Here is a 21,938-nt window from a genome sequence, read left to right as displayed (position 1 = left end):
CGGTGCTTGAGAGGAAGGGCCCAGCGGAGCGGTGCTTGAGAGGAAGGGCCCAGCGGAGCGGTGCTTGAGAGGAAGGGCCCAGCGCAGCGGTGCTTGAGAGGAAGTGCCCAGCGGAGCGGTGCTTGAGAGGAAGGGCCCAGCGGAGCGGTGCTTGAGAGGAAGGGCCCAGCGGAGCGGTGCTTGAGAGGAAGGGCCCAGCGGAGCGGTGCTTGAGAGGAAAGGGCCCAGCGGAGCGGTGCTTGAGAGGAAGGGCCCAGCGGAGCGGTGCTTGAGAGGAAGGGCCCAGCGGAGCGGTGCTTGAGAGGAAGGGCCCAGCGGAGCGGTGCTTGAGAGGAAGTGCCCAGCGGAGCGGTGCTTGAGAGGAAGGGCCCAGCGGAGCGGTGCTTGAGAGGAAGGGCCCAGCGGAGCGGTGCTTGAGAGGAAGGGCCCAGCGGAGCGGTGCTTGAGAGTAAGTGCGCAGTGGAGCGGTGCTTGAGACGTCGGGGCCCTGTTCAGCGGTTCTTGCCTTGAAGGGCCCTGTTCAGCGGTTCTTGAGACGGCGGTCCCCAGCGGAGCGGTGCTGGAGACGGCGGTGCCCTGTTCATCGTTCTTGAGACGGCGGTCCCCAGCGGAGCGGTGCTGGAGACGGCGGTGCCCTGTTCAGCGGTTCTTGTCTTGAAGGGCCCAGTTCAGCGGTTCTTGAGACGGCGGTCCCCAGCGGAGTGGTGCTGGAGACGGCGGTCCCCAGCGGAGCGGTGCAGGAGACGGCGGTGCCCTGTTCAGCGGTTCTTGTCTTGAAGGGCCCAGTTCAGCGGTTCTTGAGACGGCGGTCCCCAGCGGAGTGGTGCTGGAGACGGCGGTCCCCAGCGGAGCGGTGCTGGAGACGGCGGTGCCCTGTTCAGCGGTTCTTGTCTTGAAGGGCCCAGTTCAGCGGTTCTTGAGACGGCGGTCCCCAGCGGAGTGGTGCTGGAGACGGCGGTCCCCAGCGGAGCGGTGCTGGAGACGGCGGTGCCCTGTTCAGCGGTTCTTGTCTTGAAGGGCCCAGTTCAGCGGTTCTTGAGACGGCGGTCCCCAGCGGAGTGGTGCTGGAGACGGCGGTCCCCAGCGGAGCGGTGCTGGAGACGGCGGTGCCCTGTTCAGCGGTTCTTGTCTTGAAGGGCCCAGTTCAGCGGTGCCTGACACGGCGGTCCTTGCCCAGTTCAACGGTCCTTGCCCTGTTCAGCGGTGCTTGCCTTGGCGCTCCTTCATTGCCCAGCTGGGCTGTGGCTGGCGGGGCCCTCCTGGGCAGCTGGGCTGTGGCTGCCGGGGCCCTCCTGGGCAGCTGGGCTGTGGCTGGTGGGGCCCTCCTGTGCAGCTGGGCTGTGGCTGGCGGGGCCCTCCTGGGCAGCTGGGCTGTGGCCCTCCTGGGCAGCTGGGCTGTGGCTGGTGGGGCCCTCCTGTACACCTGGGATGGGGCTGGTGGGGCCCTCCTGGGCAGCTAGCCTGCTGCCGGACTTGTCTGGCGTGCTGCCCTTCCCACCCTTCCCTGGTCGTCAGTGGCCCTTTGACACCTTTGGCGGTGTGCCAGGTGGCACACCACTTCCAGACGGAGCCAGGGTAGAGATTTTGGTCCCTGGTGTCCTTGGCCTCTCGCGCCGGGCACTGGAGATCTTTGGGTGTTTCCCCGGCGGTGGGCTGGCCGTGCCTTGGCTCCTACCAGAACTAGTTGCCCTTGAGGGTGGGGGACTCCACAGTCCCTGAACAACAGTCTTGGTAGGCCCTGGTTTGGTGGTGGCTGAGGTGCTGATTGCAGTCTTGATAGTTGGACGGGGTGGGGGAGTTGTTGGAAAGAGGTTAAGGTTGGAAAGGAAAAGCAGTTTGGAAAGAGAGTGACGGGTAGGTGCAGTGGATATGGGAGTGGAGGAAGAGGATGTGGTTGTAGGAGAGTCAAGTGTGCTGTCTTTGGGTGCAGGTGCTTGTGACGGAGGCTGTCATGAGGTGGATGGCTGTTGGGTGGGTGGCTGCCTGCGTTTGTGTGGTTTGGAAGAGGGGGTGACAGACACACTGGGAGAGGACACAGGGGACGTGTAAATGGTAGTGGGGGTGGTGACTGCACGTGTGCGGAGTGTTCTGGTGGGTGTGCTGGTGATGGACGTAGTGGCTGATGATGTCTCCACTCACACTTGCATGCACAACATCACAGGGAGGGAGGAGGGGGACACAGAGGACGCAGTGGCTGTTGGCGTGTCTGCATGTGGATGTTGCTTGTGTGAATGCTTGTGGGATGTGTGGTGCTTATGTCTGGATGAGCTGCCCTTGGGTGTTGAGGTGTGTGCAGGCTGGTCTGTAGGTGTGTCTGGGATAGGCAGAGGAACAGGGGAATGGGACTGGGTGGAGGGAGTTGGAGGAGGGAGGCTAGAAACAGGGACAATGGCTGCCGTCAGTGCTGAGGCCAGAGCGTTGAACGATCGCTGATGGGCAGCCTGACCCGAATGAATGCCCTCCAGGTATGCATTGCTCCGATGCACCTCCCTTTCGACCCCCTGGATGGCATTCAAAAGGGTAGACTGCCCAACAATGAGCGTCCGGATGAGGTCAATGACCTCCTCACTGAGGGCAGCAGGGGTAACTGGGGCAGGGCCTGAGGTGCCTGGGGCGAAGGAGATGCCCGCCTTAGCGTTCGCCCCATGCCCGCTCGCACACCGAGGGGCTGCTTGGAGGGCGGAGCTGGTGCGCTGGGTGGCGGCTGTACCTGTTGGTGCGGTGGGCACGGATGTTGCCGCCACCACAAGGGAGCTCCCTTCCGAGGACGTGTCCGTGTCGCTGGTGTCTCCACGTGTCCCCGTTGTGGAGCCCCCCTCGCCCTCCGTCTCACTGGTGAAGTCCGACTCTGTTGCATGGCCCTCCGGGGCCATGTGAGATGCAGCTCCCTCGTGCTCCGATGCCACTTCTCCTCCGCCTGATGATGCTGATGCACACATGAACAGGAAGACCACAAAAAAAGGGGGGGGGAGAAATAAAGACATGTTGAGTGCATGGATTACCGCTACCGTTGGCGAACAAGACAGACACAGAAGCCCCCTGCACTACGCCGCGCACTTGGGGTCCAATACGCAATCCGTGGGACATGGCCTACAAGCCTAGAGACGACAACTGCACACACAGATGACACAGGGCCATGGATACCTGAACTTGGCACCCTACAGAGGTGGGGGGCGGGGGCACAGGGCCATGCCTTATGGAGAGGCCTAGCCTACCGAATTAGCCCTGGCCTAGGGGGACCCACAGCCCTCCTCCCCCACCCAGACACCTCCACTGCACGCTAAGATAGCAGAATGTGCTTGTACTCACCCCCTTGTGTCTGCTGTGATGTCCTCACGCGCCCATCCAAATCAGGGTAGGCCACCACCAGGATCCGAGGCATCAGGGGGGTCAATTGACGCCTGGCACCCCGCCTACGTTGGGAGGCCATCCCCAGCAGAGCCTCTGCGGTCTTTCTGCTCCCGCAGCGGATGTCCTCCCACCTCTTGCGGCAGTGGGTGCCCCGTCTGTTGTGGACCCCCAGGGTCCGGATGTCCTTGGCGATGGCACGCCAAATCTCGATTTTTTGATGGGCGCTGACCTATGTGACACGTACAGGGAGAGAAAATAAAAGATCAATATTGTCTGCATGCTCGATGTGAGTGGACCCCCCCATTCCTACCCTTGCCACGTGGCCCATGCTCTCATTTGTTGTTTGATGCATGCCTCATTCGCTCCCCTCCGCACCATCGTTCATTCACCCCACTCAACCCAGGCATTGGCCACAAAGCATGGTCCTAGTGTACTTACTTGTTGGTCTGGAGGACCGTAGAGTAGCGCATACTGGGGGAGGACCCCATCCAGGAGTTTGTCCAATTCTTCTGAAGTGAAGGCAGGGGCCCTTTCCCCAGTCGCAGCAGCCATTGTCCCTTCCAGACCGAGGTCACAGCAGCACTTGCAGTATAGGTCCTCTACTGTGGATGATCAAGTCTCGAGTGATTAAGCAGATAGAAAATGGCGGTCACGCCCGCGGCGGTGCGTACCGCGACCGCCGGCGCACTTCATCATTGGCTCCTGAAACCCATAGGGTTCAATGTTAACCAATGCGGCTTTGCGCCGCGGTCTTCGACCGCCGAGGTGTGCCACGCCAGCGCATTTACCTCATATCCCATTGTCACACAGGTCAGGCAGCCGCCATTTCAAGGGCCCACATGGCTTAATTTCTACTGTACCAGTACTCGTACAGACAAGGCGTAGGGACGTGTGGCACCGAGTTATCAGGTTTCGACCACAGGCTTATCAGGGCCTGCCTACCTGCCTTTTCATACTTGTCCAATTTCTTACTCTGCCATACTATTGATAGACCTACTCCTAGAAGTTACCACTGACGCTCCAAAGCCTATTCAACTGATCACGAGGCTCCCTCATCACTTACCTTCGTTCCGTACCATCCTGGCCGGACGGCCCAGCCTTGATAAAGTCATTGGTGTGACGAAACACGTGTTGGCTGTATCTCGCTGATGGCACTATGATTTCTAGTATCTACAAATTAAAGACACCATCTACATACAAGACTTGAGACTCCTTTCAACTGTACACCTCAGCAACATACTAACAGGGATACTTATCCCTGCCATACTTTTGGACTATACTTCCTGTGTGCTGTGGCCATCTTGTTTAATTTCTACTGCGTCACACAGGCCTAGGCCTTGCATTGCCACTCATACAAGCCAATCAATGCATAGAGAATCATGTACTGTGCAAGCTGTGGGAACGTACCTGTGGGTTGCTTGACTCTGTGCTCCATGTTGTCCTTCCTAGGCACCGTCCGCTGGGACTTGCGAGGAGATGGAGGAATGTTCCCGTGTACAGACCGCTGGTGGACCTGTCGACAATGGAAGAAAGACATGTCATATTAACATACCGGCTTGACAGAGCCACCATACAGGAACTGTGTGCCCAGCTGGAGCCAGACCTGATGTCACCCATCCGCCAACCCACAGGGATTCCCCCTCTAGTGCAGGTTCTGTCAGTACTCCATTTTTTGGCAAGTGGGTCATTTCAATCAACAGTGGCCATTTCATCAGGGATGTCTCAGCCTATGTTTTCAAAGGTGTTGTCCAGAGTGTTGTCTGCCCTGATGAAATACATGCGGAGCTACATTGTTTTCCCTGAGGTGGGCGATTTGGCTATAGTGAAGGCTGATTTCTATGCCCTTGGACATATTCCCAACATCATTGGTGCCATTGATGGGACACATGTGGCTTTGGTTCCCCCTAGAGAAAGTGAACAGGTGTACAGGAACAGAAAAAGTTATCATTCAATGAATGTCCAGGTGGTCTGTTTGGCTGACCAGTACATCTCCCATGTAGAGGCCAAGTTCCCTGGCTCTGTGCATGACGCGTACATCATGCGGAATAGCAGCATCCCTTACGTGATGGGGCAACTCCAGAGGCACCGTGTATGGCTATTGGGGGACTCTGGTTACCCCAACCTGTCCTGGCTACTGACCCCAGTGAGGAATCCCAGGACCAGGGCAGAGGAACGGTACAATGAGGCCCATGGGCGGACTAGGAGGATTATAGAGCGGACCTTCGGCTTCCTGAAGGCCAGGTTCAGGTGCCTCCATATGACAGGTGGATCCCTAATGTACTCACCAAAGAAGGTATGCCAGATCATCGTGGCCTGCTGTATGCTTCACAACCTGGCTTTGCGCCGCCAGGTGCCTTTTCTGCAGCAGGATGGTCCAGATGGTGGTGTTGTAGCAGCTGTGGAGAGTGAAGAAGAGGACGAAATAGACAACCGGAACACAGTAATAGAGCAATACTTTCAGTGACACACAGGTAAGAGTACACACTGGAATATTACATTTACTTAAAGACTCCTACCTCTCTACTGTCTGACTTTTTCCCCCAGTGTATGGTAACTGTGTTGTGATTTTCCCTTCCGTTTTCAGAGCTGTGGGCCCCACTGCGTGACATCTGCTTTGTTTGCCCATGGACTACAGCTGTGTGACAGCGGTTTGTTGGCATCACAATGTAAATAAGCATTTTGGCACTATCATGTCTAATACATTTGTTAACATCACAGCCAGACTCCAGATTGTTTTGTGCAATAAGTGTGTTTATTCAAGTGCTCTAATTTGGATGGGTGGTTGCAAATGGGTGAGGGGTGATGGTGGAGGATTGTCCATGGCAGAGTCCAGACTATCAGGTTCACAGGTGCATTGTCCATATGCCTGTGGAAAGTGGAGCAGGGACAGTTTAAGGTTGGACAGGGTGACAATGTGGGACAATGGGATGACCATCATGGCGGTATCCTTTGCTGGCGGGGGTCTTGACATCTTACTCTGTCTTCTTCCTGGATCTCAGGGCCCGCTTGCGGGGTGGTTCTCCTTCTGCAGGGGGTGGGGTTCTGGAGGCCTGTTGGTGTTGTGTCGGGGGCCTCCTGTCCACTAGCCACGGCGGAGGTGGTAGGCAGTTCTTGGTCCATGCTAGTGTCAGGGGCCCTTTGAGGTGCCAGAGTGGTCCGCAATGTGGAGATTAACTCATTCAGGGCCACTACAATGGTACCCATGACGGTACTGATGTTCCTCAGTTCCTCCCTGAACCCCATATACTGCTGTTCCTGCAGAAGCTGGATTTCCTGAAACCTGCCCAGGACCGTGGCCATCGTCTCCTGGGAGCGGTGGTATGCTCCCATGATGGAGGAGAGGGCCTTGTGGAGAGTGGGTTCCCGTGGCCTGTCCCCCCACTGTCGCACAGCTGCCCTCCCAGTTCCCCTGTTTCCTTGGGCCTCCGTCCCCTGGACCGTGTGCCCACTACCACTGCCCCCAGGTCCCTGTTGTTGTTGGGGTGGTGGGTTAACCTGGGTGCCCTGTAGTGGTGGACACACCGCTGATTGACGTGTCCTGGAGACAGAGGCATGGGCCTGCTGGGTGGGTGCTGTGCTGGTGTTCCCAGAGGGGGGAAAGGTCTGCTGTGGCCTGTGGCTGTCTGAGGGGAACCGACTGTCCCGAGGTCCCCGATGGGCCGGGCTGGTCATCTAGATCCAGGGAGACAGAGCTGCTGTCCTCACTGTGGGCCTCTTCTGGGGGTGGAGTGGACATTTGTGGACCCTCCTGCGCGGTGACGTGGCGTTCGGGTCCTGCAGGGGTATAAAATTATGGTTATTGCTTGTGTGTGTGCCAATGGCGTGCAATGGGTGGGTGCCCGTGTACCCCAGTCCAGTGCTGGCATTCCTTTGTGGGGGCTGTTGTGACAGTGTTTTTGGGGGGGGGGGGAGATGGGTATGTGCATTGGGCATGCTTTGGTGATGGGTGTCCATGCTTTGGGGCCGCATGCAGGGCTAAGTTTTGGGATGCGTGGGTTGTGATGGTGAGACATTTGCAAGGGGTAGTTGTGAAGGGGGTGAGGGGGGGGTATGAGTTGGCATGCAGGTGGGGTGGGGGGGATGAAGTAGTGAATCTGAGACTTACCAGAGTCCATTCCTCCACCGACTCCTGCGAGGCCGTCAGGATGCAGGATGTTCAAGACCTGCTCCTCCCATGTTGTAAATTCTGGGGGAGGAGGTGGGGGTCCGCCGCCAGTCCGCTGTACCGCGATGTTGTGCCTTGATACCATGGAACGCACCTTCCCCCGTAGGTCGTTCCACCGCTTCCTGATGTCGTCCCTATTTCTTGGGTGCTGTCCCACAGCGTTGACCCTGTCGACTATTCTGCTCCATAGCTCCATCTTCCTGGCAATGGTGGTGTGCTGCACCTGTGTCCCGAACAGCTGGGGCTCTACTCGTAGGATTTCCTCCACCATGACCCTGAGTTCATAATCTGAGAACCTGGGGTTTCTTTGAGGTGCCATTGGGTGGTGTGGATAAAGTGTTGGGTGGAGTGATAGGTGGGGTGCAATTTAGTGGTGTGTTGTGTGAGGTGCGTGGAAGTTCAGTGGGTATTGGTATTGTGTGCCTGTGGATGCTAGTGTTGTTGATGGTGGTGTCTCTCTCTGTTCTTCTTTCTCAATTGTTGCCGTAGGGGTTTGTGGGTGATGTGGGTGTGTGTTTTATATTGTATTGGGTGTGTGGGAGTGGTGTGTGTATGTGTATCAGGTGTGTGTATTTTGAATTCTCCAATGTGGCTCTGTTTTGTAGGTGTATGTGTATTTCGACCGCGGCGGTGTGTACCGCCAATAGAATATGCGTTTGAAAGACCGCCGCGTGGATTCGTGGGTCGTAATGGCATGGGCGTATTTCTGTTGGCGTGACGGTGGAGGTTTGGTCATCGCCAGTTTATCGCTGACCTTTGGTGTGGCGGACTTTTGTGGATGGCGGTATTTTGGCAGTTTGCCTGGTGTGGGTCAGAATGACCGTGGCGGTTTCCCGCGACCGCGGCGGTGTTATGGCGTTCTTTTGTCTGGCGGTAAGCGGCTTTTACCTCCGAGGTTGGAATGACAGACAGGATCCAGAGATTTTGGCGGACGTCTGGGGGAAAATTCTAAGGTAAGGAATCTGCAACTAGAATATGTCTCTACCAGATATTTTGTTACCGAAGGTAAGTAACTTGTACATCTGTGTAGGAAGTTGGCTCTGTATATAGTATTTCAAAGTAAGAAATAGTGTGCACAGAGTCCAAGGGTTCCCCTTAGAGGTAAGATAGAGCATTAGAATTATCTACTTTTGCCACTGTTTTGTGGGAGTGTGGTCGAGCAGTAGTCTTATCAGACGGTAGTGTTAAGCATTTGTTGTACACACACAGGCAATAAATGAGGAACACACACTCAAAGACATACTCCAGACCAATAGGTTTTTAAATTGAAAAATATATTTTCTTAGTTTATTTTAAGAACCACAGGTTCAAGATTTGCAGTTAATACTTTAAATGTAAGGTACTACACTTAGATACTTTAGGAACTTTGAATGAAAGCAATATCACATAGTCTTTGTAAAAATGGCAATGAACTATTTTCAAAGTGGACACAGTGCAAAAATCAACAGTTCCTGGGGGAGGTAAGTAAAGGTTAGATTAGGAGGTAAGTAAAACACTTACAAGTCTCAGTCCTGGGGCATAGGCAGCCCACCGTTGGGGGTTCAAGGCAACCCCCAAAGTTACCACACCAGCAGCTCAGGGCCGCTCAGGTGCAAAGGTCAAAGAGGTGCCCAAAACACATTGGAACCAGAGCACCCCTGTTCTCCAAAGGCACCTGTCTGCCAGCAGGTGAGTACCTGTGTCCTCTGGGGCAGACCAGGGGGGTTTTGTAGAGCACTGGGGGAGACACAAGCAGGTACACAAAACACACCCTCAGCGGCACAGGGGCATCCGGGTGCAGTGTGCAAAGCAGGCGTCGGGTTTTGTACAGGTTTCAATGGAGGGACCTGGGGGTCACTCTAGCGGTGCAGGGAGGCACGGGGGGGGCTTCTCGGGACAGCCACCACCTGGGCAAGGCAGAGGGTGGCCTGGGGTCACTCCTGCATCGAGGTTTGCACCCGCAGCCCCAGGACCTGAAGGAACCTGTGTTGGCTCCAGGCGTCGGGTCCCTTGTTACAGGCGATCAGGAGGAACCTCTGGATTCTCTCTGCAGGCGTCGCTGTGGGGGCTCCTCTCTGGTTACTCACGGGCTCACAGTCGCCGGGGAGTCCTCCCTGAGGTGTTGGTTTTCTGCAGGTCGAGCCAGGGGCGTCGGGTGCAGAGTGTGAAGTCTCACGCTTCCAGCGGAAAACGTGAAGTCTTTGTAAGTTGCTTCTTTGTTGCAAAGAAGTAGGTGGTTTTGAACAGGGCCGCTATTCACTGGAGTTTCTTGGTTCTGTAGTCCAGGGCAGTCCTCTGAGGCTTCAGAGGTCGCTGGTCCCTGTTGGATGCGTCGCTGGAGCAGGTTTTCGAAGTTGGAGACAGGCCTGTAGGGCTGGGGCCAAATCAGTTGTCTTCCTCCTTCTCTGCAGGTTTGTAGCTCAGCCGTCCTCCTTCTTTCTTCAGGTTGCAGGAATCTGATTTCCTGGGATCTGGGGAGCCCCTAAATACTGAATTTAGAGGTGTGTTTAGGTCTGGGAGGGCAGTAGCTAATGGCTACTTTCCTTGAGGGTGGCTACACCCTCTTTGTGCCTCCTCCCTACGGGGAGGGGCGCACATCCCTAATCCTATTGGGGGAATCCTCCAAACTCAAGATGGAGGATTTCTCAGGGCAGGGGTCACCTCAGCTGAGTACACCTTAGAAGCTGTCCTGACTGGTGGGTGAGTCCTCCTTGTTTTTCTCATTATCTCCTCCAGCCTTGCCGCCAAAAGTGGGGGCAGTGGCCGGAGGGGTGGGCATCTCCACTAGCTGGGATGCCCTGGGGCGCTGTAACAAAAGGGGTGAGCCTTTGAGGCTCACCGCAAGGTGTTACAATTCCTGCAGGGGGAGGTGAGAAGCACCTCCACCCAGTACAGGCTTTGTTACTGGCCAGAGAGTGACAAAGGCTCTCTCCCCATGTGGCCAGCAACATGTCTGGTTTATGGGAGGCTGGCAGGAACTGGTCAGCCTACACTAGAAGTTGGGTAGGTATTCAGGGGGCATCTCTAAGATGCCCTCTTGGTGCATTGTACAATAAATTGCACACTGGCATCAGTGTGCATTTATTGTGCTGAGAACTTTGATACCAAACTTCCCAGTTTTCAGTGTAGCCATTATGGAACTGTGGAGTTCATGTTTGACAAACTCCCAGACCATATACTCTTATGGCTTCTCTGCACTTAGTGTCTAAGCAAAACCTTAGAGAGTGTAGGGGCATAGTGTGCTCATGCACTTATTCCCTCACCTGTGGGATAGTGCACCCTGCCTTAGGGCTGTAAGGCCTGCTAGAGGGGTGACTTACCTATGCCACAGGCAGTGTGAGGTGGGCATGGCACTCTGAGGGGAGTGCCATGTCGACTTAGTAATTTTCTCCCCTCCAGCACACACAAGCTGTGAAGCAGTGTGCATGTGCTGAGTGAGGGGTCTCTAGTGTGACATAAGACATGCTGCAGCCCTGAGAGACCTTCCCTGGCATCAGGGCCCTTGGTACCAGGGGTACCAGTTACAAGGGACTTACCTGAGTCCCAGGGTTGTGCCAATTGTGGAGACAAAGGTACAGTTTAGGGAAAGAACACTGGTGCTGGGGGCTGGTTAGCAGGTCCCAGCACACTTTCAATCATAACTTAGCATCAGCAAAGGCAAAAAGTTAGGGGGTAACCATGCCAAGGAAGCATTTCCTTACAATCTTGACCACACTTAATAAGCCAAATGTTTTTTGCCTCTGGCAGCTTAACCCTTCACACCACAGATGGCACTTGCCTTCTGGGATGATATTTTCACTAGCTAGCATCGACATGACTCTTTCCACAACCACAGGAAAAACACTTCTCTGATCTGGTCAGTGACTGGCTGGACACAGCCACACAGATCCTAGAGTCAAACCTCTTAGATTCTCAGTCTGAAGCTGCCATAGGAAAGACATCTGCGTTTAGCATAGAGGAATGGATCGCTATTCCTTCTAGAGAGGTACCTGAAAACAAGACGTTTAGGCCATAAGACACAGGCCTACATTGATGTGAAATTTGCCTGTTGACTGCTAGACCCCAAATGGGTTCTCCCAGGCAGTGGGAAAGGTCTTCAGGAGCACCTTGTAGAAAGGCAGCAGCTCTTTTGAGCCTTCAGAGAAAGGTTGCAAGTTTTCTGCCAATGAATGAGGTCCAATCTAACACTTTGACAAGTTATTGATTCTGCTCCCTCTTTTCATACCACCTTACTGAACAAAGATACTTTTTGTGAAGGAGGCTCAGAGGGATAAGGAACGAGCATTTTGTAAGTTTAGGTGAGGACCATCATCCTTAGTGTAAATGTGAAAGAGGTTATCAACCTCTGAGTCCTCCTCTTGTGTGTGTTTTGTTCTGGATTGAAATATTGTTTTTACCTGATACCGAGGCTCTAGCCATTCATGACAGACTGAGCACCTCCCTGGGGCACTAGAAATGAAAGCTCATCAGCAAAACAAGTGCATATTTTTTCTTTAGCCAGTCCCATAATGTGACTCCACTTCAAAGGGGTATGTTAGTATCGAAATCAGCACTAGGGTCAGTGACATTGCAAGCAGCAATGAGTGTCTAGAGATGTTTGCTTTTGGAAGGTGTGGGTTTCCTCAAAAACAGCACCAAGAAAAAAGCTTTTGAGATAGGGAGTCAATCAGCATTTGGGTTCGAGTCTCTTAAATCATGAAACTGCCAGTGTGGGCATGTTAATGAAAAAGTTGCACAGAGGGTTACAGAGTCATCCTAAATATATCTATCTTGACCAGTTCAAAGACCTCGACCTGTGCTGGATGTGCTAAACGAACCGGGAGTTCTTACAACAAAACATAGAAGATGCAGCCCTCCTATGTTTTATGGGAATATCTCTTTAGAGATTGCTCCTTGTCAGGAGGCTTACCTGAAGGGGAGAAGGATTGCTTTAGCGTGTCCATGCAGGTCTTTGCCAATATTAACTTGGCCCCCACTTTCTGAAGGCCTTTGGGTGCATCAGGGAGGCGTAGAGGTAGACTTCAATGTGACATTTGCATGCTGTTTATTGTTCTGATGAAATCTTTCAGCTTCTGCCACTTGATTTAAACTCTTGAGCCAACTCTGGAGCCTTTGTAGGATACATCTGCCACAGTCACCACCAAGAGATAGGACATTTAGCCAGTGAAACCCCAAAAGGAGCTTAGGACCCAGGTCAATGGGGTATGGTAAAACAGGAACCAACAACAGAACTTTAGTCAGTGGTTTTGTTTGTCCAGATGTCATTACATCTTGAGCAGGAGAGACTGGGCTACAGCTGCGTTTTGCCACTTTGCAAAGATGAAGAGCTATTGCTGGGGTAAATTTCAGGTTTAAGCCTGACACGTGGAGAATAGTTATTAATATGATGAATCTGCGGGGAAGAACAGCCATCAGAAATAAATCTTCTAAAAAGTGAGGTGCTTAGAAACATAGGGAATAGGGTAAATAAACTAAATATTCATTTCAGATTTAATCATAAACAATGCCTTTAAACCAAATCCAAAGGGAAGGCAAATTGAAATCCTTTGGTTTACTTCTGTCATAAATATGTATGATGGTATTTGAATTAAACAATCTAAATAATCTAGTTCACAAAATAAGACAAATTATTTTCACTAATCTCTAACAGATGTACGACAGTATCTTGAAAGTGTGAAACCCATAACTAATCTACTTACGTCCAATTACTGATAGAAGTCGTTTTTGATGAACAGGTTCTTCAAGGGCCTTGTGCTTTACAGTCAGACAGAATTCTGCTCCGTTATGTTGTTCTGCATCAGGAACTATAATAATCTTGCATGAAAGGCTATAGGTCCCATCACAATGAGATTTGATGGGCGCTTGGCTGAACATTTGGGTTCTATTAATGGTAATTTCCATGTTATTCCAAAGAGGCACGTTGGCTTGCATATCATTTTCATTAGCAGGTCTTTGAATTGGCCAACAATAAAATACCGTAGACGTCTTTTCAGGTTGTACCAATGAGAAAATGACAGTGATTTCTTCTGGCCAGAAACCAGTGACATTACAAGACAAAGTAGCTTCTTCATTATGTACTAAAACTTTATTACCAATGATATCCGTTACCTTTGGTGCAACTGAAAGGAAAGAGAAATAGAAATCAACTGGTGTCATTAGAAAAAAAACATCTGCGGCAACAGATCAAGCTCACTTGCAAATGACTGTATAAAGTGGTGATAAATCTGGCACCTTCTCTTTGTGACGGTTTGTTCCACTTTTGGTTCACTTTGCATAAAGTGTCGATTAATTATTTACTTCCCATTGCAAAAGTTTATTTGCACTTTGTGCTTCTTTGCATTACTTTACGTGAAGAGGGAGTACGGATGGCGGTACATGGATTTTCCCATGCTACCACCCATGGTTTTCACGCACCGTTTTATGTACTAACATTTGTTGCCAAAAACCCGCTTCCTTAAGGCAGGAGCAAATGAGACGTTTTTTTTTTTTCTCCAAATTTACACACTTTGTGTATGTACAGTACAGCACGCTTGCAAAGTGGGGAAAAAAAGTTTTAAAGGTTATCTGATTTATAGACTTTTAAACTGTACTCTTCCACGGCAAAACCTGTGCTACCTCATGTACACATCTTTGCACTACTGTGCAAAGTTGTGTTGTGCTAGGTAGGCTTATTGTGCACTAGCACTTGGAAAGAGGGGAGCACCATATCTTAGCATGGTGCTGTCCTGCTCTCTCTATCACATACACACCACGCAGTGCAGCAAATTTGGTTGTTGTGCTGTGTTGGTCGTAAATATTCAGGAGCATATTTACTAATATTTCACACAAGTATACAGTATAATAGACTTCAATTTGCAAAGCACAGTTAATACCAAATACGTATGCAGATTGACCTTAATTAATAGCATTTTTAAACTGGATCCGAGTCCATGACTTATGAAAGAAAAGACCAAAAGCGGCGTTCGATATTCCCCCTGTTCCCAACAAAGGTTTTTAATGAGTTGGAATACAAAATTTGCACTGTAGTAATAAGAGTGTGAATGAGCGCTAATAATTTATTTTGTTTCAAATAAAGTGTTATCTGATAGAGACTTCTAACCACAGATTCATTACCTTTAAAATAACCGCAAGGCGTGAGAATGGATCCAGAAAATCTTCAGTAATAACCCTAAGTACCGACAGGTGGCAATGGCGAGTCCTCACAGACATCGGTCTGCACCGGATGTGACGTGTGTGTACATGTAGGCACCACCCATGCTTACATCAGTTCCTTTCTTTCTGCGCCAACAGACGTGGTTCAGGAGTTACCCCTCAAAGATAAGAAAATTCTAAAACTAGTGTGCAAGGGAATATGTCAACTCCCAATTGGCAGTGTTGACACCCTGTGGTCCGTTACATTCATTTGTTTGCAACAGACCCACATGTGATTTGCCTGTGGTACCTATGGTTGGAATACGACTCCAATGCATGCCGTGATTATTCCTTGATGCACCCCAAGGCCATTTGAGACCAGTGTAGGAAAGTCACTTTTCTTGGCATGTTTACCCCCACTTTTTTGCCTGCTGTCAGTCTGCTTTGACTGTTTTCCCTGGGATCCTGCTAACCGGGAGCCCAGTGATTGTGCTCTCTCCTTCTAAATGTGGTTTCCTAGTACTTTGCACACCCCACATTCTGCATACTGGTGCCCCCTTAGAAGGGTGCATGAAAAGGTGCATGTACCCTTTCACAACAGGTAAGTCACTCGTATGGTAGGCCTTCCTAGCCCAGAGGGCAGGGTGCAGGTCCCTGTGTGTGAGTGCACCCCTGCATGAACAGAAGTGCCCCTATAAACTCCAGCTCCATTGCACAGGACCTCTTACGTGCGGAGAGACAATTTTACCCATGAACTGGACCTGTGTCCAGCTACATAATTGCTACCAAACATGTCCAGGTTCGGAGTTGCCAACATGTGGAATCATACCCCAATACTGTTGCCAATATTGGTCGTATGAGTACATGGACTCGGGGGGGGGGGGCTCTTTATATGACCCCCCAGTTTTGCTCCTAGGTTTCTGCCCTCCTGCTACTTGACCAGCTCAGGTAGAGGAAGGCAGAACAAAGGTTTTCCTGTAGGAGAGAGAGGTAACACCCTCTCCCTTGGAAATAGGGAGGCTACCCCTCCCAAGCCTTGTAACACCTAAGCCACCGGTTTGCTTTTAAGGGTCTCATTTGGTGCCCTCCATACATAAACCGGTTTGCACCAGCCCAAAGACCCCCAGTCACTACTCTGGTGCAAAACTGGAGAAAGGGACAGGGGAGAGGTCACTTCCCTTTCATCACTTCCCCCGGGGTGGTCCCCAGAACTCCTCCAGGTGGCTGGTGGCTTCTGACATCTTGAAACCAAGATGTGCAGAGGCCCCTGGGAGCATCTGAATGACCAGGTCAGGTAGAAGACATCACAGCTCACTCCTGATATGTGGTCACCATGCTAGGTGATCAAACACCCTTCCTGTGCTATTTAGGGTCTCCCTCTTGGGTGGATCCTCAGATTCAACATGCAAGATTCCACCAGGACTCCTCTGCATCATTTACTTCATCAGGCCACCGGAACCACAACTGGACTCTTCAGGAACAAACAGTCTGCAACTTCAGCGAAGAGTCTGATGTGCAACATTGTTTCCCTGGCTCCTCCCAGTAACTGCAACATACCCCCAACTGTGCATTCTCTGAGGTTGGCAAGACTTCATCCTGCCCCAAGAAGCAAAAAGAAATCTCCATTGGAATATCTGCAGACACCAACAGCAACAACAACTGGATGCGTGGATCTGCACTCCTCTTGAACTGCGTGGATCCTGCATCACAGGTGGTGGTCTGGAGTGGTTCGCTTGGTCCTCTTTGCCCACTGTCCAACTTGAGAGACTATAAGCCTTTGCCTTTCCTTGCAGGACAGTGCCCATGTCCACTGTGACTCTTGAAGCTACCACGGCTTGTTTGCTCCTGCTCCAAGGGATCTTCAGGCTCCCTGTATCCCCGGCCACCAGCACTTCTTCCTGTCAAGTATATAGTCTTCTATTTGTTGCTCCAGCGATGTGGGACTCCTCTTCAGGTGTGCTGACTGGGCCTCCCTGCGACTTGCTGTGCCTGTTGCCAGTAGGTAGCCTGTGGGGGCTGCGACTGCTTCTGTGGGCCCTCTCGACTGCTGAGGGTCCCTTCGGACTCCCCTCTTTGGTAGAGTTCCCTGGACCTGGCTGGTCCTCTTCAGCCTTGCATATAGCCCTTTTCTTCTTTTGCATTTGCCAAGGCTTGTTGGTGGTTCTTCAGCACCACTGACCCACTGCAACTTGACAGCCGACGTAGGACACCATTTGCATTGTTTCAGGAACTCCTTTTTAGCTGTGTAGCGTTGTACAACTAGTCTAATTTGTCCCCGTCGACCTGGTCCTGCATCTAAAGAAAGGTGGGTAGTGGCTCCTGACACGACTGGACACTCCATCACAAACTGGCCTTGGTCCCTTTCCTTTGCAGATTCTCTTCTGTCAGAATCCACCTTTGGGTTCTTCCAGTCAGGAAAAGGATTGTTCAAGACCCAGACCAAAGTCTTCCTGTTGGTTTTGGGGGAAAAAAAGGTACTTACCTCTGCTCTCCTGGTCGCACAAGGTCACTCTGGCACTCACCTCTTGGGGTTCCTAGCTCCTCCAGGTCCCCTCTAAAGATTTCACATCCTTGGGTGGGGGAATGTATCTCACATTCCACTTATTTAGTATATGGTTTGGCCCTCCCCTAGGGCCCTCACTAATTTCTAAGACTTTTGCCAATGTGTAGAAAGCTGGCCCTGTATATACTCTATCAACATGAGATATAGTGTGCACAGAGTCCAGGGGTTCCCCAGAGGCTTGAAAGAGCATTAGAGGCAAAAATATATAATACTACTTGTGGTAGTGTGGTCGAGCAGTTAAGCTTATCAGAGGGTAGTGTTAGGCGTTTGTTGTACACACACAAGCAATAGAAGAAACACACGCTCAATGACTTAACTCCAGGCAAATAGGTTTTTATATTGAAAAATTTTGTTTTGTTACTTTATTATTAGGACCACAAGACTCACCTGCAACAGTATTTACTTCTGAACTAAGTACTTATCAAACAGATATTCCGTTTTCTTAAAAACCATTCACTTGACTAAAGTGAAACAAAGTTACATTGATGTCTATACTAAGTTGGTCACTGTACTTAGTGCATTTTCAGTTCCCGGGGGAAGAAAATGAATGATTTTAGAGGTAAGTACACGACTTACAGTTCCAGTCTCCGGGTTATAGGTAGTCCGTCGTTGGGGGTTCAAGTTAACCCCAAACACCCACCACCAGCAACACGGGGTCGGCCGGGTGCAGAGGTCAAAGTTGAGCAATTTTAACATGGGCTTCTATGGAGACAGGGGGTACTCGGAATTCGGTCTACCAGCAGGTAAGTACCCACGGCTCGGAGGGCCGACCGGGAGGGGGGTTAGAGGAGCACTGGTGGGGCCCCAAGTAGGCACCAATCCCACACCCTCGGTGGCACTGGGGCGGCCAGGTGCAGGGTGCAAATAAGGCGCTGCGTTTCCAATGAAACTCTGAAGGGACCGTGGGGGTCACTCAGGCACTGCAGATAAGGTCCGGTGGTGTTTCTTGGGTACACCACCATTTGGTCAGGGAAGAGGGCCACCTATCAATTTCTCCAAGGTCTAGGGGCTGCGGATGCAGTGGGTCCTTGGTTATCTTTGTCCAGGGCAGACGCCAGTCACGGTCAGGGGGGGTCCTCGGATTCCCTTTGCAGACGGTGTTGTGGAGGGACAGAGTTAAACCCATGGTGGGCACTTGGTCGCTGTCACCTGGGGGTCCTCTCTGGTCGGTTGGGTCATCTGGACTCCGGCTGTGGGCATTGGGTGCAGCATAGTTAGGACTCACGCTTCTGGAGTGAGGTTGGAGTCCTATAGAAGCAGTTTCTTCTTCTTTTCTTTTGGATAGGGCCGCTGACCACTGGAGTTTCTTGATCCTCTGTGATGCAGGCAGTCCTCTGGAGGTTTTTCAGGGGTCACTGGACCTGCAGGATGCATCGCTTTTCTTCTGCAGGTTCTTTGAAGCAGGAGACAAGCCAGTAGGGGTGGGGCAGAGTCAGTTGTTGTCTCCTTTTCTTCTCTGCGGGGTTTTCAGCTCAGGAGCCTTCTTTCTTGAGGTCATCAGGAATCTAACTAGCTGGGTTCAGGGAGCCCTTAAATACAAGATTTAGGGGTGTTGTAGGGGTCAGAGGGCAGTAGCCAATGGCTACTGTCCCTGAGGGTGGCTACACCCTTCTTGTGTCTCCTCCCTTTGGGGAGGGGGCACATTCTTACTCCTATTGGCTCTGATCCTCCAAACCAAGATGGAGGATTCTACAGGGAGGGGGTCACCTCAGCTCTGGATACCTTAGGGAAAACAGTAACGAGGGACCACCTCAGCCAGGACCACCCCTAACTTTTCCGCCGGACTTGCTACCAAAAGTGGGTCTTTGTCTGGGGGGCGAGCATCTCCACTAGCTGGAGTGCCCTGGGGCACTGTAACGTAGAGGCTCACTGCCTGGTGTTACAGTTCCTTCATGGGGAAGGTGTGAAGCACCGCCACCCAGGGCAGGCTTTGTTCCTGGCCCCAGACTGCACAAACCTACAGTAATGAAATAGGTCTGCCCTTATAACCCTACTAGACCTGGGTAGCGAGAATGCAACAAATATGAAATTGGTCGACTAGTAGGAAAGAATCTAACACTTTAGTTCACACACAATGGGGTTATGAATCCACCATTGGTAATGAAAATAAATGTCATCATTTATTTATTAATTTGAAAAAAGGACGAAAAATCACTGAGAACAAGCATCATCAATACAAGTAAACAAAACACAAATTCAAAAATGTATATAACTTGTGATGTTCAGGATTTTGATAATATATCATTGCTCTCCTGAATTTGCAAACAATGTGGTTATATCCACCGATTAAACAATAATCCACATCTGTACAATGGTTGTACTCTAAGAAACACACATCTCACAATCTGTAGACTTTTCATTCTAAGTCATAAGGAAATGTGTTCTACAGCCCTTGAAGGTACAGTAAATCTTTCTTACACCCTCGCAATCTATCACAAATGTTGACGCGTTTCGGCCCTTTCATATGTGGGCCTCATCAGGACAAATGGAAACAACAATTCCTATTAAACATAAACATAAATTGTTTTTAACAGTTTTTATAATCGTTTTTTTTATTCCTCCACCATACAAATGCTGGTTTAAAAACAGATGCTAATTCAGAGAAGAATCAGTAATGTGGAATCCCCATTGTGAGTTATCAAATGCACCACATCTCCTAGATATCAAAATGATACTCGTGCTCTGGTGATTAAGGAGCAGGTATATACCCTTTCACCCATTCATAATTCCTTGTGTCTATCAGTCAGCTAGATGGTGTCCAAACAAATTATCTCCTATTAAGTAACTCCAATATCTTTACCTTTTTGTTTTCAGCTCTAGTTACTTCCACACTCTGACTCCTCATTATATATACACCATTTTCAGAAGTTCAGACTACAAACATTAAATACCTCAGCATTATGCTATTACCTTATTCAGAGGATTTGTACTAACTAATCGTCCCTTGTATCTTGAAAAGGTTGCAAGAACTGTCATCCAACTGGCGTATGGGGATAATGCACTCGGGCATATTCGCTTCGAGTTACAGAGGCTAAATAATTCAGAGGATCTAATCCATGTACATTGCTTGCAGACGCCAACCCACGGTTATAAAAACCTACCGCGCTTATACTAGAATGTGCTGCGGTGATGCGCCCATTTTGTCAAGAAGCGCATAGGGAAAACTTTGTAAAATGTGGCCGCCATCTTGGAACTGTTAAATATACATGCCATTCATATGCACGCTAAGTGTATAGCGGCATTATGTATATCAATATAACAATGTAAAACTGCTCATCAACTGTCACGCAGAACTAGAACGGTCACCCAACCTTTTCAAGGATGTTTATCTCACTGGAGTTTATACTTTCTAGATTGTGTAATGTTGTGCTAAAACTCTAGGTGTACTTTCTCCAGACGTAACCGAAGGGGGAAAGCAATCATTATCCCTATTCACTCACAGGTTGTCATGTTGAGTAATTTTCATCCCTCAAATATTAACTTCATTTGTGTAACGTAAAGGCTCTATGGAAGCTACTCATTCAATTGTAAAAGATGCAGTCTCTTTATGATTAAATAGCGTTTAAGTTATTTCTGGATCAGAATACCCGATTATTATTACCTCAGTACACCTACTTATCCACAGCATTCATTCTAGAGATTTTCATAAAGTATGTTTAGATTGATCCATATTTGGCAATTTCCAAAAACCCTTGGGTTGTTATAATGTATACTGACAAGAAATATCTACATTCATGTTCTACTTTGAACAATACCTGCATTGACCATTGTCCTATCCAGGTGGCTGGTCCACCTGTTCGGTATAAGTCAATAAGGACGCTCGATGAAGGACCACACGCAAATTATGAATAAATTTGCCATGCTTATTCCACTATTGTTAATGTGCTAAATGCCTGCATTTATATGAAATTATAGTAAAGCCAATCAAAAGCACCTATTCATATATATGTACACTACAGAAAGTATCTATGTATATGAATGAGCAAAGAGTTCATTGACAGAGTAAGAATAGTAAATAAAAAAAACAATATCTACATGAGTGATTATATATAAGTACACTACAGAGAGAATCTATGCATACAAGAGTTCATTGACAGATATAAACTTGGAATAACTGCATACAAACATGTGATACACTACAATGTTCAGGGAGCAGAATATTAACGAGTTGAGTTGAACACTTCAGATAAGCTTTGATTTACTGCACACTAAAATGCACATTTCAATTACTGTGGCAGATTTACACTACGATGTTCAGTAAAGCAGGAAAAAACTATAAATGAGCTGAATTTCTCAGATTATAAACACAGTGCAAATATAATAATCAATCATAATAATAGAGCAGAGAAACGAAAAGCCTTTCATCCCTGGGTGGAACTTAACTTAGTCACTTAGTCCACGAGTGCTGGGAAGCCCTCTACCGCCCGCTTGGACCTCTCTCCCCCTCGAGCGTCACGGTCTTGGAACAGCAAAACAGGGAGGCAGCACTGGGTCTGAAGATGACAGTTTCATAACTCCACCTGTGAGCTTCAAAATTCCCTCACCCACCTTTCAGTGTTTAAATAACCTGAAGCTTGGATTCTACCCCCTTCCAGTATTTTCTAGCTATGTATGTTAACGGTACATGTCTCTTGGCTGCCTTGTCATTCCCTGGCCATTGTTTTCATTCCATCTTTTACCGTGGTCTCGTTCTCAAGGCTGAGACTGACTCTCCTTTACAGCCTGTTTCTCACACATGCAGCTGCGAAT

The 21,938-nt window shown here is 50.0% G+C and overlaps 1 protein-coding gene across 1 annotated transcript in view; it reads right to left on the bottom strand.

Annotated features, from left to right (window-relative positions):
* LOC138284670 (CD276 antigen homolog) overlaps positions 1 to 21,938 on the bottom strand; it is a 177,267-nt gene that overhangs the window by 25,231 nt on the left and 130,098 nt on the right. The window contains exon 5 of the mRNA XM_069223738.1: positions 13,195 to 13,614. Coding sequence (XP_069079839.1) covers positions 13,195 to 13,614 — 420 coding nt within the window. The remainder of the gene's footprint in view (positions 1 to 13,194; positions 13,615 to 21,938) is intronic.

The sequence above is a fragment of the Pleurodeles waltl genome, chromosome 3_1, assembly GCF_031143425.1.
Source record: "Pleurodeles waltl isolate 20211129_DDA chromosome 3_1, aPleWal1.hap1.20221129, whole genome shotgun sequence".
Lineage (NCBI taxonomy): Eukaryota > Metazoa > Chordata > Amphibia > Caudata > Salamandridae > Pleurodeles > Pleurodeles waltl.
The sequence above is the reverse complement of the archived record's forward strand: the minus strand, read 5'-3'. Positions and strand labels throughout refer to the sequence as shown.